The sequence below is a fragment of the Sus scrofa genome, chromosome X, assembly GCF_000003025.6.
Source record: "Sus scrofa isolate TJ Tabasco breed Duroc chromosome X, Sscrofa11.1, whole genome shotgun sequence".
In the NCBI taxonomy this organism is placed as follows: domain Eukaryota; kingdom Metazoa; phylum Chordata; class Mammalia; order Artiodactyla; family Suidae; genus Sus; species Sus scrofa.
In genome coordinates, this window is record NC_010461.5 from 46,196,992 (window position 1) to 46,220,972 (window position 23,981).

At 49.0% G+C, this 23,981-nt stretch overlaps 3 protein-coding genes across 11 annotated transcripts in view; 1 reads left to right on the forward strand and 2 right to left on the reverse strand.

Annotated features, from left to right (window-relative positions):
* Positions 1-5,196, reverse strand: part of SMC1A (structural maintenance of chromosomes 1A) — a 58,450-nt gene extending 53,254 nt beyond the window's left edge. Inside the window, exon 1 of one of the 3 annotated variants that reach the window (XM_005673650.3) lies at positions 4,938-5,141. In XM_005673650.3, coding sequence (XP_005673707.1) covers positions 4,938-5,046 — 109 coding nt within the window. In that variant the 5' untranslated portion in view covers positions 5,047-5,141. Of the gene's footprint in view, positions 1-4,937 lie in introns of all 3 variants that reach the window. The other 2 variants (XM_021080606.1, XM_003135124.6) reach the window with 2 other exon arrangements.
* On the forward strand, positions 5,222-21,700 carry RIBC1 (RIB43A domain with coiled-coils 1). Of its 5 annotated transcripts, XM_005673647.3 has the most exons (8): positions 5,222-5,467; positions 5,785-5,899; positions 11,678-11,794; positions 13,179-13,260; positions 13,462-13,806; positions 20,139-20,257; positions 20,653-21,047; positions 21,163-21,700. In XM_005673647.3, exons 3-8 carry the CDS (start codon positions 11,678-11,680, stop codon positions 21,242-21,244), a joined length of 1,140 nt encoding a protein of 379 aa, XP_005673704.1. In that variant the 5' UTR covers positions 5,222-5,467; positions 5,785-5,899; the 3' UTR covers positions 21,245-21,700. The 5 variants fall into 5 exon arrangements, with proteins under 5 accessions (XP_005673704.1, XP_020936268.1, XP_003484156.1 ...); XM_021080609.1 differs by having other exon boundaries at positions 5,222-5,899; XM_003484108.4 differs by lacking the exon at positions 5,785-5,899 and having other exon boundaries at positions 5,225-5,467.
* Positions 21,549-23,951, reverse strand: HSD17B10 (hydroxysteroid 17-beta dehydrogenase 10). Of its 3 annotated transcripts, none has more exons than XM_003135126.3 (6): positions 23,843-23,951; positions 23,320-23,484; positions 22,537-22,701; positions 22,280-22,408; positions 22,093-22,201; positions 21,549-21,895 (listed from the first exon to the last, which is right to left on the reverse strand). In XM_003135126.3, exons 1-6 carry the CDS (start codon positions 23,867-23,869, stop codon positions 21,705-21,707), a joined length of 786 nt encoding a protein of 261 aa, XP_003135174.1. In that variant the 5' UTR covers positions 23,870-23,951; the 3' UTR covers positions 21,549-21,704. The 3 variants fall into 3 exon arrangements, with proteins under 3 accessions (XP_003135174.1, XP_003135175.1, XP_020936270.1); XM_003135127.3 differs by having other exon boundaries at positions 23,747-23,884; XM_021080611.1 differs by lacking the exon at positions 23,320-23,484 and having other exon boundaries at positions 23,843-23,884.

Here is a 23,981-nt window from a genome sequence, read left to right on the forward strand (position 1 = left end):
TGGGATGTTCTACAAGACAACTGGTCTGGTCTTTTCAAAAAGCCCATGTCTTTTCAGAGAGCCATTCCAGAATACAATAGATTACAGAGACAAAAGCAAAGACAGCATGAAATTTTTTATTTTTTTGAATAGTTCTGGTTCACAAAAAAAAAAAAAAAAAAAAAAAAAAACCCAAAAAGACATTTTGGGGAGCAATTTGGGAAGCTTAAATCTAAACTGGAAAACTGATGACATGAAGAAATTAATTTTCTTAGGTGTGCTAATGGTATACTGGTAATACAGAAGAATGGTGATCTTAGGAGAATAATGCTAAATCCTTTAGGGGTGAAATATCATTACGTCTGCAATTTACTTTCAAATAATTAAGTAAAACACAGATGTAGATTTGAAAAGTTTCATAATAAAAACCTGAGGAGAGGGAAAGAAGAAGAAAATACACAAAATACAAACAGTATAATAGTGGTCATTTCCGGGAAGAAAATAGGTACCAAAGCAGGGAAGGGAGAATCATCTTTTTACTACATAGCCTTTGAGATTTTAAAAATTTTGTATAATGTGCATATATTTGCTAGTCATATAAATAAACAAGATTTTTAACATTAAGAGTGGTTATCTTGGAGTTCCGGTTGTGGCGCAGCAGAAATGAATCCAACTAGGAACCATGAGGTTGCAGGTTTGATCCCTGGCCTTGCTCAGTGGGTTAAGGATCTGGCGTTGTTGTGAACTGTGGTTGTCACAGATGGAGCTCGGATCCTGCGTTGCTGTGGCTGTGGTGTAGGCCAGCAGTTGCAGCTTTGATTGGACCCCTAGCCTGGGAACCTTCATATGCTGCAGGTGAGGCCCTAAAAAAGCAAAAAAAAAAAAAAAAAAAAAAAAAAAAAAGAGTGGTTATCTTTTCAGCAGTTGGAGTCAGAGTTTTTGCTTTCTCCTTTTTTTTTTTTTTTTGTCTTTTTGCTATTTCTTTGGGCCGCTTCCACAGCATATGGAGGTTCCCAGGCTAGGGGTCCAATCGGAGCTGTAGCCGCTGGCCTACGCCAGAGCCACAGCAACACGGGATCCGAGCCGCGTCTGCAACCTACACCACAGCTCACGGCAACGCTGGATCCTTTAACCCACTGAGCAAGGGCAGGGACCGAACCCGCAACCTCTTGGTTCCTAGTCGGATTCTTAACCACTGCGCCACGACGGGAACTCCCTCTCCTTTTTTTTTTAGGGCCACAGCTGAGGCATATGGAAGTTCCCAGGCTAGGGGTTTAATCATCAGAGCTATTGTTGCAGGCGTAAACCACATCCACTGCAATGCAGGATCTGAGCCATGTCTGTGACCTACACAACAGCTCACGGCAATGCTGGACCCCTAACCCACTGAGCGAGGCCGGGGATTGCACCCACAACCTCGTGGTTACTAGTCAGATTCATTTCCACTGAGCCACTACCCCCCCCGCACCTGCCGCGCGCTTTTGGCCACGCATGTGGAAATTCCTGGGCCAGGGATCAGACCCAAGCCACTCCAAGGCCAGATCCTTAACCTGCTGCACCACAAGGGAACTTCTACTTTTCCATCTCAGATTCAAAAAAAAAAAACCCATTTTTAAAAAAAAATTTAGACTGGGAAGGGAACAGTTTAATCTCTATAAATTCTATCTCAAGATTCCCCCCACAAAAGTTATCTTACTTTGAACTGAGGACCTGACTTTCAAAACCTTTCTACTCAACTATAAAAATGCCAGCCCAAAGTCCTTTCTCAGCGGCCGTAGCAGACAGTGATTAAGAGCTTGGGTTCTAGTCAAACGGATCAAGTTCAGATCTTAGTTTCACTACTTCTTAGCTGAACTTCCTGTCCCTCACTTGGAAAAATCTGAAAAATCATGACTCATGGGTAATACATCTAAAACAATGCCTGACACATAGTTCTCTGTGGGAGTGGGTGGCAGGAGCACAGGCTTTGAAGTATCACAGGCACAGATTCTGATCCTAACTCTAAGAATCAATTAATGTGGAAGCACACAACTACGTCTCAGTCTTCTCATCTATAAAATGAAAATAATGGCATCTCCCTCCTAGGGTCATTGTGAGAATTTAAATGTAAAATGTCTCAATAAATAAAGTACTGACACACAGTGGGTGCTCAATAAATGGCAATCCTCTTCTAACCAGGTCTGGACTCTAGCAAAGTCTCCCTTATCACAGCAGGATTAGCACATCATGCAGACCAGGCACCCATTTCCAACCTTTGGGTTTCTTCTTTTTTTTTTTTTGTCTTTTGTCTTTTGTTGTTGTTGTTGTTGTTGTTGCTATTTCTTGGGCCGCTCCTGCGGCATATGGAGGTTCCCAGGCTAGGGGTCTAATCGGAGCTGTAGCCACCGGCCTACGCCAGAGCCACAGCAACGCGGGATCCGAGCCACGTCTGCAACCTACACCACAGCTCACGGCAACGCCAGATCGTTAACCCACTGAGCAAGGGCAGGGACCGAACCCGCAACCTCATGGTTCCTAGTTGGATTCGTTAACCACTGCGCCACGACGGGAACTCCCCTTTGGGTTTCTCCCATGCTATCCAAGGATGGCAAGAACATCTCACAACCAAAGCCCCCCACTCCCAATCATGCAATACTGTAAACATGCATTATGACTAGAACAATGACACTATGTTTTAAGGAATGTCTTATTAAATGTCTTCTCCATAGACCAGTGACTGAAGATAAAAAACATATACCATGAATAAAAGATAGAAGAAAATAAATGTTAACATGTACCAAATGTCTACTGTGTGCCAGAGAGGAATTCACTAAGGGGAATCAACCAATGCCTTGTGGAGTCCCGTATTGAAGAATGGGGCAGAAGTGACCCACTCCCACCCGCTGCAGTCAGACCAGGGCCTTTTCAGAATAGCTGGGTATACAAATTTTTCCATGCTGAGGGGACTAGATGCCAAGAGATGCATCCCTGCTCTTTCCACAGGGGCCACCACACCAAACTCCTAAGAAACTGCAGTGGAACCCCAAGCATTAGTCATCTAGGCCAGTAGTTCGCAAATGAGGTAGGGTAGGGGGAGAGATTTTGCCCCTGCCTCCAGGGGACATGACAAAGTCTGGAGACATTTTCATTGTAACACCTGGGAGTAGGGGCTGGGGGGTGTGCTACTATCATCTAATGAATAGAAGACAAGGATGCCACTAAACATCCTACAATATACAGGACAGACCCCACAGCAAAGAAGTATCTTGCTGGAAATGTCAATAGTGCCACTGTTGAGAAACCCTGTTCAACGGCTAAATCCAGGTCAGACTCCAGGAAGGTCATCAGTTAGAGCTACTGCAGTTAGGGAAGCCCCTCGGGCTAGGAAGTGATTTAGCTAGAACACCTCCAGGGTGGAGAAACACAGCAGAACTTCAAACAGACAGCCTACTGGGGAGTAGATGGGAGGAATCCATGGTGTATCATTTAGAGATGGAGAATTTAGATATGAAATAGAGGCCTTATCTGGCTACCCCTCCTTTTGGCTTTCCTTCCCTTCTCTTTTCTTTTTTACTTTTCCACCCAGTTTTAATTTGATATAACTAACATGCAACATTGTATTAGTTTCAGGTGTACAACATGATTCTGTATTTGTATATATTACAAAATGGTTGCCACAATAAATTTAATTAACATCGATTACTGCAGTTAATTTTTTTTTTGGTCTTTTTTTTTTGCCTTTTCTTGAGCCGCTCCCGCGGCATATGGAGGTTCCCAGGCTAGGGGTCTAATCTGAGCCGTAGCCATCGGCCTACGCCAGAACCACAACAACGCGGGATCCTAGCCGAGTCTGCGACCTACATCACAGCTCACGGCAACGCCGGATCCTTAACCCACTGAGTAAGGCCAGGGATCGAACCGGCAACCTCATGGCTCCTAGTCGGATTCGTTAACCACTGAGCCATACCGGGAACTCAACCTCAGTTAATTTTTTCATGTGATTTTTTTAAAAAAAAGATCTCTCTTAGCAACTCTTAAATATGCAATACAGCATTGTTAATTAATGACCACTTTTTCTAAAGAGCTATCCAACTGATTCTATCATATTGTCACTGAATTACATCAATCTAATTTCCTGGATAGCACTTATCACAGCTGAAAAATAACTTATTTTCTCCTTTATTATCATCTGTCCTCTCTGAAATGTAAGTTCCCTGAGAGCATGGTTTATTCTAGTCTCCACTGTTTCCACAGAACGTTGATAGAATAACTCTTTATAAAACAGTAATAAGCATTGACTAAATTTGACGAGCAATTGAGTTCTGACTTTTGACGGTTTCAGGGGTAGGAAAGGGGTGAATTCGAGACATCCCCACCTCTCAGATGAGGGTGGGGGCTAGAGACCCCAAAGCACTCCGTAGACGCGAGCGCTGAGTCCGAAATTCAAAAGTGCCGCCTCTGGAGGAGGGTTTTTTTATTATTATTAAAAAGGGGGGGGGATTGAAGTGTACCAATGAGAGGCGGGAGGGGGCGCTGGGCTGAAGCAGAAGTATACCGTTTGGGCCGGAGGCCACGGGAGGGCTACCACAGTCCCAATCTTCCGGAGGGTTCAAACAATACGCTGAGGCCGGATGCAGCAGGTCGGGCGAGGAACTGCGTGGCCAGCGACTGGCAGCCGGCTCGGGACGCGCCACTTTTGGCGGGAGGGGGCAGTGGGCGGGGTAACGTTGAGTTCGGCCCGTACCACTCCGGCCCGGGCGGGGGCCGCGCAAAGAGCGGGCAACTGACACCTGGGGGTGAGGTTCGAGTCAGAGCACCCAAGGAGGGAAAGCGGGTCCGGGTCGAAACCCCTCAGGAGGGCAAGGAACCCGTTAGGGTTCGCAACACTTCTGGTTGCACAGGCTGGGTTGTACTACTCTGCTGCCGGATAGGGGGTCCAGGCTGGGACGTGCGCAGGGCCGCAGCCGGGCTTATCTCACCAGAGCCATTGGGTCCAATGATGGCGGTGAACCTCTGAAATGGTCCGATAATCTGTCGACCCTTGTACGACTTAAAGTTCTCGATCTCAATCAGCTTCAGGAAACCCATGACCGTGGCGGCGCCGGCAGCGGTAGGAAAGGCCGCGCCGTACGCCCGCGAACTGGGATAGCCCGCGCGGGAAACACCGCAGTGCAGGCCGGGCGGAGGGCAAACCTCGCGAGAATAAAGCCAGGCCTAACAGGATTTTCGGCTTCCGGCGCGGGCGGGAAACAGGGGCGGGGCCATCAAGCTGACGTAGAGGTTTCGTTGATCCTTTGCCAGGGCGCGAGATTATGACAGGCGTCTGGGCCCCACCCCCCCTTTCTTGTTACGTGGCAACAGAAACCGCCGCCGCTGCCTACACAGTTGCAGAGGAGGTGTCTGGGAGGAGTCTGCAGCTTTTGGGATCCCGAGAAGCTGGCAAACGGAGCCAGCGCTAGCAGAGACGAGTCAGAAATCACAGCAGGGTTATGCCCTCCAGGGCAAGAAGGTGGGAGCTGGGCTGTGGCTTTTGTCTGGCAGGCGCGAAGGCTTAGACAAGAACCCAGTCGGGAATTTGGAAGGGCCCCAGAGAACGGAGGGCTGTACGTGGGGAAGGAGAGGCCAGAGGGTTAGAGGAGCTCAGATCTTGCTGAGAATGAAGTAGAGTTGGAAGTGGAGTGGGGTGGGATAGAGTGTGAAGGGGGATGGAGGGTGAATGTATGGATATGAGGGTACTCTGGAGCGACTGGGTTATGGGCTGGGGAAAACTATAAATGGCCAGAGGTACTGCTCCGTCCCCTGCTTCCCTCCCGTTTCCCCAAGCAGGGTTCAGCGACTGCCGCTGTAGCCCAAGAATAGTCTTGGACCCGAGTCACTTGCTGACTGCTTGAGCCTAGCCCCAAACTGAGAGCTTCAAAATTGGGACTCCTAGCTGAGAAAGGTATTTTGTGTGAACCCCTGGGAGTCAGGGTCCCTAAGCCAGTGCTCTACACCTCTATCCTTCTTCCCTTCTCTCCACTTCACCTCTCTCTCTCTCCATGCCTCACCCCCATCCCATCTCCTCCCCTCTATCCCTCTCTGCCCCATCCCTTGCTCCCTCCCTTCCTCTTCTGTTCTCCACCTCCACCCCATCAACTGCCTGTTGCCCTTCTTCTTTTCCCCCTCTGTCCTCTTCCCCTTTATGTTTCCCATCTTTTCTACCCCTCTTCTCCATCCCTCACCCCCCCCCATCACCTTATACCTGCTAATAACTAAGCCATGGCTTTATGAGTCCAAGAAGCTGTCTGTGGGATCTTCCCCTTCAGTGTGACCTTATATCGTGGTAACAGATGAGTAGGCTGGGGTTGGTGCTTAGACTTAGACATGGAAAGGGTCTGGTGGCTGCCATAGCCATTCCTGTAACTATTTTTTAAATGATGCCTGGGGGGAGTCCCCATGTGGGGCAGCCCCCGTGTGGGGCAGCAGAAATGAATCCAACTAGGAACCATGAGGTTGCAGGTTTGATCCCTGGCCTCGCTCAGTGGGTTGAGGATCTGGCGTTGCCATGAGCTGTGGTGTAGATCACAGACACGGCTCAGATCTGGGGTTGCTGTGGCTGTGGTGTAGGTCTGCAGCTGTAGCTCTGATTAGACCCCTAGCCCATGATCCTCCATATGCCGCAGGTGCGACCCTGAAAAGACAAAAGACCAAAAATAGAATAAAATAAAATAAAATAAAATAATGCCTGAAGGCTGAGAAGAGTCAAAGTCTTAAGGACAAGTCCAGGAAAGTGAGAAATCTTGGTTGAGTGAGAAAGCTTGGTTGATGGGAGAAAATCATGATTAGGCTGAAGGGATAAAATGACCAAAGGACAGCAATCTCATATCACTTCCTGTCAATTCCATTTAAGATGAACTGGAGCTTGGAGAAAAATCAAATTGGATCCCCACCTCTCATACCATATACAAAATGCAATTCCAAATAGATTAAAAACTTAAATGAGAAAAACGAACTTTAGAAATTTTAGAAGACTATATAAGATAATATCTTTATGACCTCAGAGGATTCCTTCGTGGCAATGCCGGATCCTTAACCCACTGAGTGAGGCCAGGGATTGAACCTGCATCCTCATGAACACTATGTCAGGCTCTTAACCTGCTGAGCCACAACTGGAACTCCCACTTGTAAAGTTTAAATAGGCTTATTCCCTATGATACAGCACTTCCGCTTATAGGTATATGCTAGAGAAGCATTTCCACCTATATATATATATATATATATATGTCTCTTTTAATCTACAAGTCCCTCCCCTTGCAATTAAAACATAAACTGGGTTGTTTGTGCTGAAGAGTTCTAGTCTCTCTCAAACCCACTTCAGTCAGGCTTCACCAAAAATGTTGCTATCAAGGTCATCAGCAACCTTCCCCTTCAAATCAGTAAGTTCTCAGTCCTTACACCTTACTTAACCATCATCAGTTACTCACTCTCTCCTCCCAAAAGCACTTTCTTCACTTGGCTTCTGAGACACCACACTCCAGGTTTTTTTCTCCCACCTCACTGGCCACTCCTTAGCCTCCCAGTGCTGGCTCCTCCTCTCCCTGTGTCCCCTGAGGCATTCTTATCCATTTACACTCATACCCTTAGAGATCTCTAACAGCCTCATAGCTTTAAATTCCTTGTATCAATCAGGATGGACTAAATTATGCTGAGGTTACAAACAGCCTCAGAATCTCATCAGCTATATGTGGAATCTAATAAATTCAATAAACTACTGAATATAACACAAAAGAAGCAGACAGATATATAGAACAAACCAGTGATTACCAGTGAGGTGGGGAGAAGGGCAAACTATTGGGTGTAAGATAGGCTCAAGGATGTATTGTACAACAGGGGGAATATATAGCTAATATTTTATAATAACTGTAAATGGAAATTTACCTTTAAAAACTGCATAGGGAGAGTTCCCGTTGTTGCTCAGTGATAGTGAACCCAACTAGTATCCATGAGGATGCAGGTTTGATCCCTGGCCTCACTCAGTGAGTTAAGGATCCAGCGTTGCCACAAGCTGTGGCATAGGTCAAAGAAGTGGCTCAGATCCTGCATTGCTGTGGCTGCGGCATAGGCTGGCAGCTGCAGCTCCAATTTGACCCCTAGCCTGGGAACTTCCATACGCCATGGGTGTGACCCTAAAAGGGAAAAAAATGCATAAAGAAGTTCCATGGTGGCCTAGTGGTTAAGGATCCGGCATTGTCACTGCTGTGGCATGGGTTCAGTCCCTGGTCTGGGAACTTCTGCATGCCATGGGCACTGCACCCCACCAAAGAAAAAGTGTATAAAAAAATTTAAAAAAATAAACTAAGTACAACCAATCTAAATAGTCAACCAATCCAAAGAGCCAACTAGACTTTCTCAAAAAAAGTATCCACTTCCACTATAGCCAATTAAATAATTTCCTTGCCTTCCACCACTTCTCTTTAAACATGTTTCACTGAGCACTTAACCATGCCTGGTTTGGCAGTGTATGATTTGTTTTTAGCTCAAATAAACTTTTTTTTTTGTCTTTTTGCCTTTTCTAGTGCCACACCCGTGCCATATGGAGGTTCCCAGGCTAAGGGTCTAATTGGAGCTGTAGCCACCAGCCTACACCACAGCCACAGCAATGCGGGATCAGAGATGCGTCTGCAAACTACACCACAGCTCATAGCAACACCGGATCCTTTAACCCACTGAACAAGGCCAGGGATCGAACCTGCAACCTCATGGTTCCTAGTTGGATTCATTAACCACTGAGCCACGATGGGAACTCCTCAAATAAACTCTTATTAAAAATTAAAAAAAAAATCCAGCAGCTTATAAAGATTTCTCACTCCTGCTTCTTGTCCATTGTGGGTTGGCTCCATCTCTGCTCTGTCATCATTCCAAGACTGAGACTAAAGGGGCAGCCCTCACCTAGGACATTGCCAGCCTCACAGCAGAGTGGAGAGAAAAAGTGGTTTTTACATAATAGCTCTTAGTTCTGCTTGGGAATGGCACAGGTCAATTTTCACATTGCAGAGGACAAAGCAGATCATGTGGCTAACCTTAAGGGTGATAAATTAAGGACACATAATCATCTTTTAAGGAACAGCAAATCTTTTTCAACAATAATAAAATTTACCATACCATCTGTATGCTATCAATGGATATCTAACAGACCTCTCAAATTCAACACATAAAATTGATCTCTGGATCCTCCCCCCAGCCTACACTGTTCTCCCCACACAGACTATTCAGTTGGTAGTAACTCCTCTGACTGCCCCATCCTTGAAGTCATTCTTAGTACTGCTCTCACAGAGCACATCCAACCCATCAGAAAGTCCTGTAAGCTCTGCCTTCAAAATATATCCAGGAGTCCGAGTTCTCATCATGGCATAGTGGAAACGGATCCGACTAGGGACCATGAGGTTGAGGGTTTGATCCCTGGCCTACCTCAATGGGTTAAGGGTCTGGCATTGTGGTAAGCTGTGGTGTAGGTTGCAGACGTGGCTCAGATCTGGTGCTGCTGTGGCTGTGGCATAGGCTGGCAGTTGTAGCTCCGATTTGACCCCCGGCCTGGGAACCTCCATATGCCGTGGGTGTGGCCCTAATAAGAAAATTTAAAAAAAAAGCAAAATATATCCAGGAGATCCCGTCGTGGCTCAGTGGTTAACGAATCTGACTAGCATCTATGAGGACACAGGTTCAATCCCTGGCCTCGCTCAGTGAGTTAAGGATCTGGTGTTGCCATGAGCTGTGGTGTAGTTCACAGGCACAGCTCTGATCCTGTGTTGCTATGGCTGTGGCATAGGTCAGCAGCTGTAGCTCTGATTAGACCCCTAGCCTGGGAACCGCCATATGCTGCGGGTGATGCAGCCTAGATGACTGCAATAGCCTCCTATCTGGTCTCCCTGCCTCTAGCCTTGCCTCCCCTCCCCTCCGGTCTATTTTCTTTCTTTCTTTTTTTTGGCTTTTTTTAGGGCCGCACCCACAGCATATGGAGGTTCCCAGGCTAGGGGTCTAATCGAAGCTACAGCTGCCGACCTATGCCACAGCCACAGCAATGTGAGATCCAAGCTGCATCTGTGACCTACACCACAGCTCACGGCAACACTGGATCCTTAACCCACTGAGCGAACCTGCAACCTCATGGATACTAGTCAGGTTTGTTAACCACTGAGCCATGACGGGAACTCCCCCTCCAGTCTATTAATACAGGAGCCAGAGTGATCCTCTAAAACTCAAAGACACACAAGGGTGTGGCACAGTGGGTTAAGGACCCATTGTCACTGCAGTGGCTCAGGACGCTGCTGTGGCATGGGTTTGACCCCTGGACTGGGAACTTCCACAAGTTTTAGGCACAGCCAGAAAAATCATATTGCCACGGCTTCTATTCCAGAATAGAAGCCGCAACCTTTACAATGGTCTACAAAGTTCTACATGCTCTGCACCGCCCCCCCTCCATCTCTCTAACGTCATGTCCTACATAATTCACTCACATACTTGCCTCCCTGCTATCCCCTTGAATGTGTTTCTCTCATATCCACCTTATGGCCTTTGCACTTGTTCCCTCTGCCTGGAGTGCTCTCCTCTTAGATATCTGCATAGGAGACTCCCTCACCTTCTTCAAGTATTTGCTCACAAACTGCCTTCTCAGTTATGCCTTCCCTGACTTCCATATTTAAAATTGCAACACTCCACCAATTTCCTTGGCACTTTCCAGTTCCCCTTATCCTGCTCTGTATTTTTTCCCAAAACACTTACTTTCTTACAAACTAATGTACTCTCTAGAGTCTGTCCGTCCTCACTAGAAAGTAATTCTCACAAGGACTCAGATTTCTTTTTTGCTTTTTGCCTTTTTTAGGGCTGCTCCCACGGCATATGGAGGTTCCCAGGCTAGGGGTCCAATCAGAGCTGTAGCCGCCAGCCTACACCACAGCCATAGCAACTCGGGATCTGAGCCACATCTGCGACCTACACCACAGCTCACAGCAACACCAGATCCTTAACTCACTGAGCAAGGCCAGGGATCGAACCCGAAACTTCATAGTTCCTAGTTGGATTCACTAACCACTGAGCCACGATGGGAATTCCCATGTTCTATTTCTTTTTTGTGTGTTTTCTTTCCCTTTTTTTTTTTTTTTTTTTTTTTGTCTTTTTAGGGCCGTACCAGCGGCATATGGAGGATCCCAGGCTAGGGGTCCAATCGGAGCTGTAGCTGCCGGCCTGCACCACAGCCACAGCAACGTGGGGTCCGAGCTGCGTCTGTGACCTATACCACAGCTCATGGCTACGCCGGATCCTTAACCCACTGAGCGAGGCCAGGGATTGAACCCGAAACTTCATGGTTCCTAGTCGGATTCGTTAACCACTGAGCCACGACGGGAACTCCCATGTTCTAATTCTTAAATTGAGGAGTTGGTTCATGCTCTTTTATCATACTTCCTAATTTGCATATGGCTTATATATAGTCTTCTGTATGTATCAACTATTTTAGTTACAAAATGGTTAAGAAAAAGAGAGAGACTGGAACTAGCTATAGAAGAAGCTGAGGAATGGCATTCCAAACAAAGGAAGGCAGTGTACAAAGGCCCAGATATGAAATATATCAGGAAATAAAATCAGTGGGAATCAGTAACTGGTGAGATACTGTGGGGAGAAAGGTGGGGTGTAGTTAAGGATGATGGATAGCACTGATTGGCCATTCACCTTACCCTTGCTCCAGATGTTTAAGACAGACCTGCCACCAGATCCCAAGGAGGCAGCAGCCATAGAGGCTAGAAGAAATCGAGAAAAGGAGCGACAGAGCCGATTCCTCAATGTGCGGACCAGAGTCATGGGGGTGAGTGGGTAGTGGGAACTTTCTCTGGAGCAGGGTCCTGCTCACTCTTACACCTGGAGAAGAACATAGCAGTGCCCGTCACAGCCTGTCACAGCCCATCACAGCCCCTCCCTGATTCAAGCAGACCCTAAGGCTGGAAAGGAAGGAAGAGGGGGAAAACGCACCCACACCCAGAGTGGGAAGGGCCTAGGGGTGCAGGGGAAGAAACTGGGAGAACAGGAGCCAGTGTCAGTGGACTCTCCTCCAGTTAGCTCCGGGCCAAGTGGCCTCGTTCCTGAAAGACAGACAAATGGAGCCAAAAGAAATCTAAGGACTGTTTGTGTTGCATTTGCCTAAACTCTGGAAGGCTGTATAAGAAACTGTTAACTGGCCTGAGGACAGAGATGGGAGGGGCACTTGCTCATCACTAAACGTATTCCCTTTTGCACTACTTTGAAACATTTTAAATGAATTCTAATCAAAATAGTGTTTTTGGTTTTTGGTTTTTTAGGGCCACACCTGCGGGATATGGAATTTACCAGGCTAGGGGTCCAATCAGACCTGCAGCTGGCGGCCTATGCCACAGCCACTGCAACACCAGATCTGAGCTACATCTGTGACCTACACCACAGTTCATGGCAACACGGGATCCTTAACCCACTAAGCAAGGCCAGGGATTGAACCTGAATCCTCATGGATACTAGTTAGGTTTGTTTCCACTGAGCCACAATGGGAACTCTGAGAAACTATTGATAGTTTAAGAAAAAACAAGAGTGCTGGGTAGGTAGGTGAGTGGTGTGACTGAGAGAAGTTGGCAAGTGTTTCCTCAGAGCCTACTCTGTGCCAAACACTGGGTTGGGCAGTAGGGATACACAGGTGACTAAGGCCCATTCTCTGACTTTAGCAGGCACACGGTCTGGTGTAGGAGATAACTTCTGGTGTAGGGAAACTTCAATATAATGTGGACAGTGGGTCCTTGATTCTATGGGAGTAGCACCTGCTGGAGGGGTCAGGACAGTGAAGCCAGAGCTGGTCTTGAGGGATGAATAGGAGTTCAGGGGTACCCTTCATGGGTAAAGAGGAGAGGAAAGAGTATTCTAAATGCAAGCAGCAGCTGGAGCAAAGGCTATTGGTTCAAAATAGCCTAAGATGTGCAGGGAACTGGATGCAGAGCTCCTGAAGGTGGGACAGGGGAAAAGGGAACCAGGACAAGGTGGAGACAGAAGCAGAGGCTAGACCATTGAGGGACTTACAAACCATGCTGTGATGGTGAACATCATCCAGTAGGTGTTGGTTATCCTACAGGAGGATTCTGCAGCAGGTAAATTCTGAGCAGTTTGTGTTAGAGCATGCAAGGCCCGCTGCTGGGCCCTTACCCTGATTTAGTTCATTTCTTTGGGATCAGGTGGACGTTGAAGCCCTGAACAGCCAGGTGGAAGAGCGAAAGCTTCAGGAGGCAACAGAGCAGAGCAAGAAAGCAGCTTATGGTAAAAGCCCAAGGGCAGAGGCCAACCAAGGGGGAAAACAAGGGCCTGAGTGGGTTAAAGGAGGGCAGTTCTGCCTCAGAGTGGGGCCTGAGGCCTGAGGTGTCTTGGGACAAACCAGATGGGCCTTTGGGAGCAGTGGCTATGCTGAGTGGGCTCTGTCCCTCCCATGGGGCCTTCTCCATGTCCTTGCCCACCACCCAGGTACTAACCAGGTGCAGTATGATGTGGTGGCTCAGATGCTAGAGAAAGAACAGGCAGAACGGACACGTCGGCTGGCCAAGAAAGTCCAAGAATTTCGGGAGCAGAAGCAGCAGCTCAAGAACAGGAGTGAGCTTGACCTTTGGGATCCACACCGACTCTGGAAGGAGTTTCCACCTCATCTCAGTAACAATGATCCATACTGTGGCCCAGCCAGCCTGCAGTACTTCTCCGGGGAGGACCTGAATAGATCCACACACCTGAGAATGCAGCAAGAGCAGTTCAGATATAGCCTGGAGAGGCAGCTTCAAGAACAACAGCAAGCCAGAATTGACTATAACTGTGCAGGTAAGCTGCAGGGCCATCCAGGTTACGACCTAAGGCCTAGCAAGGAGCTGTCCTGAGCTGGGTATAGCACCCAGAAAACCAGTATTGTGTTGGGAGGTCCAGTTACCCATAGGGCTGATGCTGAAAGGGTAAAGTGAGCAGGTCCCAACCACCCTGACTTCCTTCATCAATTGACAGTATAGCCATTGAGCCCCAATCAGCCTGGCACTCCATTACCTGGAGGCAGCAGAGAGACCACAGGCCTAATGGTTCTGCAACTTTCGCTGGTCTGGGCAAATAAATTTTCCCCTCTGTGCTTCAGTTCCTATACCACACAGAGCTTATGTAAGAATGAAATGGAAGTTCCCGTCGTGGCTCAGTGGTTAACGAATCCGACTAGGAACCATGAGGTTGCGGGTTCCATCCCTGGCCTTGCTCAGTGGGTTAACGATCTGGCGTTGCCGTGAGCTGTGGTGTAGGTCGCAGATGCGGCTCAGATCCTGCGTTGCTGTGGCTCTGGTGTAGGCTGGCAGCTACAGCTCCAATTAGACCCTAGCCTGGGAAACTCCATATGCCGCGGGAGCGGCCCAAGAAATGGCAAAAAAAAAAAAAGAATGAAATGAGGAGTTCCCGTTGTGGCTCAGTGGTTACCGAATCCGACTAGGAACCATGAGATTGCGGGTTCGATCCCTGGCCTTGCTCAGTGGGTTAAGGATCTAGCGTTGCCATGAGCTGTGGTGTAAGTCACAGATACAGCTCAGATCTGGCATTGCTATGGCTCTGGCATAGGCTGGCAGCTGCAGCTCCGATTAGACCTCTAGCCTGGGAACCTCCAGGTGCTGCGGGTGTGGCCCTAAAAAGACAAAAAAAAAAAAAAAAAAAAAAAAAAGCATGGTGCAGCGGAAATGAATCCGAATAGGAACCATGAAGTTTCGGGTTCAATCCCTGACTTCGCTCAGTGGGTTAAGGATCTGGCATGGCCATGAACTGTGGTATAAGTCGCAGATGCGGCGCGGATCCCACGTTGCTGTGGCTGTGGCGTAGGCCAGCAGCTGTAGCTCCGATTAGACCCCTAGCCTGGGAACCTCCATATGCGGCAAGAGTGGCCCTAAAAAGCAAAAAAAAAAAAAAAAAGAATGAAATGAGATACTATATGTAAAGCACAAGCATCAGTGCTCAATAACCAGTAACTACTATTAATATGACATCTGTGGCCATGTCCTCTTCCATTAGAGTAAGCCCTTCAAAGGCAAGGACTCTCTCTTATCTACTCACATTGCTCACCTTTCAAACCACCTGTTAATAGCAGCCTGTTCTATCACTTATCATAGAGGTAACTAATTCTGAAAATATTTGTGGAATGTCTGTCTTCTGAAAATGTCAGCTCACTGAAGATGAACCACATCTCTCGTTTCCATCCCTCTATCCCAATTGCCTAGTAGTTTCTACCAGTGTCAGGAGCTCAATAAATCAATGTTGAATGAACAACTGAAGACTAAACATACAGGCACCCTACCCATCGGGAACCCACAGAACCAGGCCTTCCAGAAAATCAATCCATAGTAAGAGAAAAAGAGGGAGTTCCCATTGTGGCTCAGTGGTAATGAGCCGGACTAGTAACCATGAGGACGTGGGTTCGATCCCTGGCCTTGCTCAGTGAGTTGGGGATCTGCATTGCCATGAGCTGTGGTGTAGGTTACAGACATGGCTCGGATCTGGCATTGCTGTGGCTGTGGCATAGGCAGGCGGCTACAGCTCCAATTCGACCCCTAGCCTGGGAACCTCCATATGCCATGAGTGCGGCCCTAAAAAGACGAATTAAAAAAAAAAAAAAAAAAGAGGAAAAGATATACACACAAGTCACTCATCAGCACATATGCTTTAAAACTATGTTAAGTACCATGACAGGTCCTGTACCATCAGTGTAGGAATGGTCAATTTTCACAAGGGAAGGGAGGGCAGGGTAGGGGGTTGGCACAGGCCAGCTGTCAGAAACCAATTTCGAAAGCTGGGTACAATTTTGGCAGGGCGGAGAGTGGAAATGAGAAAAAGCAGAGCAGGTAGCATGAAGAAGAGCTAACTTTCATTGAGCACTTACTGCATACCAGACACTGTGCCAAGCTTTCTACCATGTATTAACTCATTTCATCCTTTCACCAACGCTATGAGTCATGTACTGGTATTATCCCCATTTTCAGCAGAAGAAACTGAAGAACAGAGATGTTAAATAACCTGCCCAAAGTGGGTGATGGAGGCCAGAAGCGAACTCAGCCAGGCTGGCTCCAGAGCCCACACTCTTTTTTTTTTGTTTGGTTTTTTTAGGGCGATACCCATGGCATATGGAAGTTCCCAGACTAGGGGTCTAATTGGAGCTGCAGCTGCCGGCCTACACCACAGCTCACAGCAACGCCGGATCCCCAACCCACTGAGTGAGGCCAGGGATCAAACCCACATCCTCATGGATACTAGCTGGATTTGTTTCCGCTGCGCCACAATGGAAACGCCCCAGAGCCCACACTCGTCTGCTACACAATACTTGCCCTCAGTCACCATGAGAAAGTGGGGATTCAGAGGCCGAGGGGGAAGGAAGTTCCAGAGAGGGAGTCATCAATAATGTCAACTGAAGAGAAGTTCAGACAGGAACAGAAACCTGTCAATTGGATTTGGAAATTAGGAGTATTTGGTGAATTTTGTCAGCAGTCATTGCAACACAGGGGGGCCTGCTGCCCAATGGCAGCAGGCAGGTGTATGATAAGGTAGAATGAGTAGTGTTGTGGAAGGAGTGTGGCCTGATTCTTCAACAGACCTGGATTCCCAACCCAACCTATTACTTGCTGGCTGTGTAACCTTGGGTACTTTACTTCACCTCTAGACCTCCGTGTCCCCATCTAAAAAATGGGGCTGACCTTTCCTCTTTGAGTTGCTGTGAAGAGTGAAACAAGGAGTTCCCATTGTGGCTCAGCAGAAATGAACCTGTCTAGAAATCCATGAGGATGCAGGTTTGATCCCTGGCCTTGCTCAGTGGGTTAAGGATCTGGCGTTGCCATTAGCTGTAGTGTAGACAGCAAACACGGTTCGGATCCAGTGTTGCTGTGGCTGTGGCATGGGCCGGCAGCTGCAGCTCTGATTTGACCCTAGCCTGGGAACTTCATATGTCATGGGTGCAGCCCTAAAAAGACCAAAAAAAAAAAAAAAAGAGTGAAATGAAACAAAGCACCCCTATCCTCTCTTCTTCTGCCCTCCAATCTCTGAAGTCTGTTCTTGTGCCTCCCCAGAGCCAAACCTTCAGCCTATGCTCTGGAACCCATTCTCCCTGCTTCCTACCCAGGCTGTGCTCTCTCAGATACCAACTCCCCTAGGTTCTCAACACCCTCCCTTCCAGTGACCCCCTTCTATGCGGGCTATAAGCATACTTACAGCTAACCCATCTTAAAAAAAAAAAAATGCCTCCCCTAACTCAGTGATTCTTCTAGATGCTGTAAGTGAGCTGTTTTCCTTAACAGCCATACTTTTTGAAAAAATCTGCTTCAACTTGCTGGCTTACCTTCCTTACTTTCCAGTCATACTTCAACTGCTGAGATCACGTATCTCGCCACACAACTTCCCTGACACTACATTTTACTAAAATCACCAATGCCTTTGTGTTATCAGGTACAAGAGACTCTGTTCAGTCTTTTCTCCTTTTTTTTTTAATGTGTGTCTTTTTGCCATTTCTTGGGCCACTCCCTCGGCATATGGAGGTTCCCAGGCTAGGGGTCGAATTGGAGCTGTAGCCGCCGGCCTACGCCAGAGCCACAGCAACACAGGATCCGAGCCACGTCTGCAACCTGCACCACAGCTCACAGCAACGCCAGATCCTTAACCCACTGAGCAAGGCCAGGGATGGAACCCCCAACCTCATGGTTCCTAGTCGGATTCGTTAACCACTAAGCCACGACAGGAACTCCCAGTCTTTTCTCCTTGACCGGGCCTTTCTTGCTACACTTGACTCTCAACACATCTTCTTGAACTTCTCTCTTTGGGCTTGGCTTCTGTGACAGAACATTCTGCTTGTAGCTCCCCAATCATTCCTCCTCTGTCTGCCCTTTGTGGGCTCCTCTTCCTTCTGCTCCTCCCTTCTTGAAACTTTGTCCCTGGCACACTGCTCTCCTCATCCTGCATACTTACGTAAGGCACCTTTGGCCCTCATTCCGGTTTCAGTTAACATGTCACCACCTCTGTGCTGAGGACTCTCTATCTGCACAATCAGATATCCAGGTGCCTGCTGACCACCTCCAACTCAGCTTCCTAAACAGAATTCATCAGTGTTTCCTAACCTGCTCTGCATTCTGTATTCCCTAGTTCCAGTGGTGACCACACCATGCACATAGTCATCTAAGCCAGGGCCCTGGGAAACATCCCTGAGTCTTTCCTCTCCCTTACTTCCTTATCCAGTCCATCAAGTACTGCTGACATAACTTCCACATATTTCCCCTCCATCCTTTCTATCACTGGCCTGGTTTGAGCCCTCCCAACTGGCCAACTGCGATAGCCTCCAAGACGGCTTCCCTACATCCACTGTCTCCCACCAGCCTGACTGTCCTCTATATTGGCCACTTGAAAGAGCATTCTACAATGCAGATCTAACCGTGTCACCCCCTTGATTAAAACCCTTCCATGTTCCCTACCTTCAGGGTCAAGTTTCTAACCCTTAGTTGGGCCCCTGTGGAGCTCCCTAGTCACTTGCATTTTATGCTCCAGCAAGAGCAGACTATTTGTAATTTAACATACAGATCAGGAGTTCCCGTCATGGCGCAGTGGTTAACGAATCCGACTAGGAACCATGAGGTTGTGGGTTCGGTCCCTGCCCTTGCTCAGTGGGTTAACGATCCGGCGTTGCCGTGAGCTGTGGTGTAGGTTGCAGACGCGGCTCGGATCCCGAGTTGCTGTGGCTCTGGCGTAGGCCGGTGGCTACAGCTCCGATTAGACCCCTAGCCTGGGAACCTCCATATGCCGCAGGAGCGGCCCAAGAAATAGCAACAACAACAACAAAAAGACAAAAGACAAAAACAAAAACAAAAAAAAAAACCATACAGATCATACTATTTCTTGACTTCCTTCATTCATTTGATAAATATTTATTGAGCACCCACTACGTGCCAAGCTCTGATATAGGTGCTGGAGCCTGGGAGTGAATAAAACAGACAAAAATCCCTGCCTTCTCAAAGGTTACCATCTAGTGAGGAGGGAGACAAGCAATAGACCAAATAAGTAAAATGTAGGGTATATTGGTTGGTGACAAATGCTAGGGGGAAAAATAAATCAGGGAAGGAGGATAAATGTTGGGGGCAGACAGGTTGCAATTTTAGGTAGGAAAGACAGGGGGTGCCTCACTGAGGCGGTTAACATTTGAGCAAAGACCTGAGGGAAGCCAGAGAGCCAGAGCCAAGAGTAACATTTACTTCAAATCCCTGAGGCAAGAATTTGTGGCATGTGTAGAAAAAGCAAGGAGACCGGTATGGCTAGGTTTTTTTGTTTTGCTTTTTTAGGGCCGCACCCGCGGTGCATGGAAGTTTCCAGGCTAGAGGTCGAATCAAAGCGACAGCTGCTGGCCTATGGCACAGCCACAGCCACAGCCACACCGGATCCAAGCCGAGTTTTTGGCCTACACCACAGCTCACAGCAATGCCTGATCCTTAACCCACTGAGCGAGGTCAGGAGTCGAACCTGCAGCCTCATGGATCCTAGTTGGGTTCGTTAACCACTGAGCCACGAAGGGAACTCCCAGTATGGCTAGATTGAAGTAAAGTGTCAATACCTTTGTGCCTGAAACCTGAAAAGCCCTTTGCTCTTTCTGACCATATGCAACACATATTTCAAGGAGCACCTTCTCCTGGAGGCCTTCCTCTCACCAAAAGCTCTTAATACCCTGTACACAGCTCTGACACTGCCCTTACCACACTGTGGTATGATGATCTATATTTGATCCATCTCCTCCACTGGACAGGGAACTCTCTAAGGACAGGATCTAATTTATTGAACACCTGGCCCTTAGACTGAGGCTCAGATATGAAATATTTCTCCAAGGTTACAGAGCTCAGTAGCAGCGGAGCTGGCACTGAGACCCAGGTCCACTAGAGGCATCTTTCAGTGAGGCACCTGAGAAATTCTTGTTGCCGCACTTTGGTTATCCCTAGCCCCAAAGAATAGCTCCTTCTACGTCCCTGCAATGAGGACGTTACCCACCCCGCCCCCTGCCCCAACCAAACATACATACGCACACATCCACAAAGTTTTGCTGAACAAATAGTTGAATGAATGAACCAGGAATGAAGCAAGCCAGTACAATGCCCTGGCCATATTTCTCTGTGTAGATATGCTCAATAACCAGCTGCGCCTAGCCATGGACATGCGGGCCGCCCAAATGGCCAAGCTAGAGGAATCCTGCCGCATGGCCATGATGTCTGCCATGGCCAATGCCAACAAATTCCAGGTACGTACGGCCTGAGGCATCCAGGGTACCGGGCTCTCCCCAGTCCCCTGAACAAAGTCCTGGGGAAATCTTAACCACATCTTTCCCCTTACAACCTTTCTCAAATCAACACCAGTCCTCTCATCTACCTGAGGACTTGACCCTTGCCCACCTCCAGACTCAGGATGACCTGCGAACAGAACACTGCCCTCCCTTCCCCAGCCTCTCGGTCTAAGGGCTTCCAGGTGGCAGGGACATCCCTGCCCATTCGAACTCTCCCACCTTAAGTCACTCTAAAGCCACGCAGTATCTGTTCCTTCTCGCCCTAAGATGGAGGACCATGTCTCCCCATCCCCTGTGACGGAGAGTTTCCTGAGGCTGGGCATCCAAATACTCACATTTGGGGGCCCCACCAGGTAGCTGAGGTGGCCGAGCGGCAGCGCCGTGAACATCAGTGCCAACAGGAGGCAAACCTCACGGAGATCCAAAACCAGATCACGAGTGACTTACTGACTGAGAACCCCCAGGTCGCCCAAAATCCTGTGGCTCCCCACAGGGTCCTGCCCTATTGCTGGAAGGGCATGACTCCAGAGCAGCGAGCCGCCATCAGGAAAGTACAGGAGGCGCAACGCCATGAAAAGGAGGCACAGCGCCAGGCTGAACAAGCAATGGATTCCGAATGGGAAAGCCAGGCCGAGCGCCTGGCCAGGGCAGCACAGGAGCTAGAAGAGCAGGAGAGGGAGCTGTGTGCCGAATTTCGGAGGGGGCTTGGCTCCTTCAACCAGCAGCTGGCTAAGGAGCAAAAAGCCCAGTGAGTTCTAGGGGGTGGCAGCAGGGATGAATGCCAAGGGAGGGTGGGGACGGATGGCCAGGGCCAGGGAGAGAGGGAAAGCCCATCAGCTGAGACCTCTGAATTTCTTTCATAGGCATAATTACCTGAATTCAATAATCTACACCAATCAACCTACAGCCCAATATCACCTGCAATTCAACACCAGCAGCCGCTGAGCTCAGGATGGTCATCTCTCCCTCCTCCCCCATCAAGCTCGCAGAGGCTAAGAGTCAGAGAGTGAAATGCTGCAGATCCCCTTGGCCGATCCATTAGTGGTGGGAGAGAGCTGAGCCAGTTTGACCCTACATATTAAAGTTAGTCACGAAAATCAAGGCCACGTGTTATAAACAGAACACAAAAAGAGTGAGGTGCTGACTTTCCCACCCCACCTCTGGGCTTTGAGCATCCAAGCCTGCCAGAGTTTTCATCCATTCACCTTTCCTTCCCACGCCAGCTCTCCCAGCACACAGTGCTGCTCACTCCCCTGCGAGAAAGAGACTTTATTAGGCACAGAGGGTGACGTGGGCAGAGGTTACAAAATGGCTATTGGACTTCCTCCCTCCCACGCTGGAGTACAGTACTCCAGGAGGAGGAGGGACAGAAGAGCATGTGTTTTCTCTGCCCTGCCCTCCCCCTTCAAGGCTGCATCCGGATGGCCCCATCCAGCCGGATGACCTCTCCATTGAGGAATGGGTTCTCGATGATGACCTGCGCCAGATGAGCATACTCAGCAGGGTCTCCCAGTCGGCTGGGGAAGGGCACCTGGTTGGCCAGGAAGTTGCGCACTTTATCTGGGAGGGTGTTCAACAGCGGGGTGCCAAATAGGCCTAGACAAGACAGCCGGAGTCAGAGACCACCCTTCATATTTACCTGGTCCCTCCTTACTTTAACCCTACTTGTGGTGCTTCCCTATGCCCAGAGATGGAAGGGAAGGCTACTGCTGTTTAGGTGGTAGATAACTTCCCCTCTCATTGCCCAGGGATCCCACCCAATCCCAAGTGTGGCAGGGAGGGGATATGTCTACCTGGAGCAATGGTCATCACCCGGATGCCCATGGGGGCCAGATCCCGAGCAATGGGCAGTGTCATGCTCACTATGCCCCCCTTGGAGGCAGAGTATGCAGCTTGTCCAACCTGGAGAAGGAGCGGAGGTCATAGGGGGCAGGGCCCCAACAAGTCACCGAGGCACAAGCCTTGCCCCTGCTCACACACCTGGCCCTCAAAGGCAGCTATGCTGGCAGTGTTGATGATGACCCCACGTTGGCCTCCCTGGTCTGGTTCATTCTGGCCCATCTCGCCAGCCACTAGGCGGATCACATTGAAGGTGCCTGTGAGATTCACCTGGAGGACCAGTAGAGACAAGGTGTAGGACCTGGGGCAGAGGCAGCCCTTTGTCCCCTAAAAGCTGTGGGGACACCCACAGCCAGATACTTCTTACTAATACCCCTGGAGAACCTCTAAGGCCTTACATTGAGAACTCGCTGAAAGTCCTCCAAGGTATGGGCCTGGCTCTTCTTTAAGTTGTATGTCTTGCTGGCCACTCCAATGCCTGCACAGTTGACTGCCACATCCACGCGGCCAAACTTTTCTTTTGCTAGAGTCAGGGCTGCTTGCACGTCCTTCTCTGAGGTCACCTTCAAAGGGAGAAGTGGAGAAGATGTTCATCTCCCACCACACACAACACACACCACTAAACCTTGGGGGGCGGGGCGGGGGGGAAGGTCCAGGCTTTAAGTGACAACAGAAATGTATAAGCAAGGCAGAAGCCAAAAGAAATAAAGCTTGAGAATGGGACAAAAGTGAAAATGCTAGGCACTGTAGAGCAGTGTTTCAAAACATCTTTGAAATCTATGCCCTTTTTTGATAAATTCACATGCCCCTGGAGATTCTCAGCTGCTGTGGATCAGAGAAGTTTTGAGAATTACTGATATGAAGATAAACTAGCTTTTTTGCACCCCTGCTAAGATGATTTCATGCAGCTTTACTTCTTTCTCTCATGAAAAGCTCATCTTCGACTTTATAAAATTACAGGAAACAATATGCATTTTCAAACTATACATACCTCCTGAAGCAGATTCTGATATGTCTAATCCTCAACCCCTCGTTATGAATCCCAGCTTCAGAAATCCCTTTATCACAGGTGTTTGTGGATGGCTCAGGCCAAAAGGAAGAAGTAGATGGGCCCACTGCCCACATAGACAGGACCCTTATGAAAAGAGAGCCCATGGGAGAGGTGAGGTAACCCCACTTACGTCGGCTGGGGCAAAGGCGCAGCTCTTCCCTAACTTCTTCGCCTGGGCCTCCCCATCTGAGTGGGGCAGGTCCAGAAGTACAGCAGAAGCCCCCTGCCCCACCAGTCGCTCCGCCGTGGCGAGGCCTAGGCCCGAGGCTCCACCGGTTATTATAGCCACCAGACCCTGTTAAAGGGGGCACCGTCAAGAGCTACACTGTACAGACCACCCCCTCCCTTGCATCTGCCCATTCTTCAGGCTTCTTGGAGGGAGGTTCCCGGTCACCCCTGCGGTGTGACCCAGGTGTCCTCCTCACCTTACCGATGGGACCTCTGGGGTCTCATCCCCAGACAACCCACCCAGTCACCCCCACTTGCACGTGCCCTGGAGAGTTGACCTTCACCTCCCGAGCCCAACCGCAGCGACAGAAGGCCTAGATAAGCCTGACCTTTTCTCCCAGTACCGATCTCTTCCTCTTAGTTCTACGGCCGCGCCATCCCAGCCGGGGCAGCGGGGCAAGCAGCAGGGGAGAAAACCCAGTTACCTTCACGCTGCGACACGCAGCAGCCATCTTGCCTCTCCACAGGCAGGACTGCCAGGCGCTCGCTGATTGGCCGAAACAGAGCGGCGGGGCGGGGCGGGGCCAGCGAGGCGGGTGGTCCTTGCGCGGGACTTCAGGCGTT

What these genes read in the sequence shown, in the direction of transcription:
- RIBC1 (XM_021080608.1), top strand. Translation starts at nt 11,633, where the DNA reads ATGATGGATAGCACTGATTGGCCATTCACCTTACCCTTGCTCCAGATG. An exon ending in GAGCAAGAAAGCAGCTTATG is followed by an intron (nt 13,261 to 13,461) that starts GTAAAAGCCCAA and finishes CCCACCACCCAG; the next exon opens with GTACTAACCAGGTGCAGTAT. An exon ending in CCAATGCCAACAAATTCCAG is followed by an intron (nt 20,258 to 20,652) that starts GTACGTACGGCC and finishes GGGCCCCACCAG; the next exon opens with GTAGCTGAGGTGGCCGAGCG.
- HSD17B10 (XM_003135127.3), bottom strand. Translation starts at nt 23,869, where the DNA reads ATGGCTGCTGCGTGTCGCAGCGTGAAGGTAACTGGGTTTTCTCCCCTG. An exon ending in GATCGGTACTGGGAGAAAAG is followed by an intron (nt 23,485 to 23,746) that starts GTCAGGCTTATC and finishes CCCCTTTAACAG; the next exon opens with GGTCTGGTGGCTATAATAAC. An exon ending in TAGCTGCCTTTGAGGGCCAG is followed by an intron (nt 22,202 to 22,279) that starts GTGTGTGAGCAG and finishes CTCCTTCTCCAG; the next exon opens with GTTGGACAAGCTGCATACTC.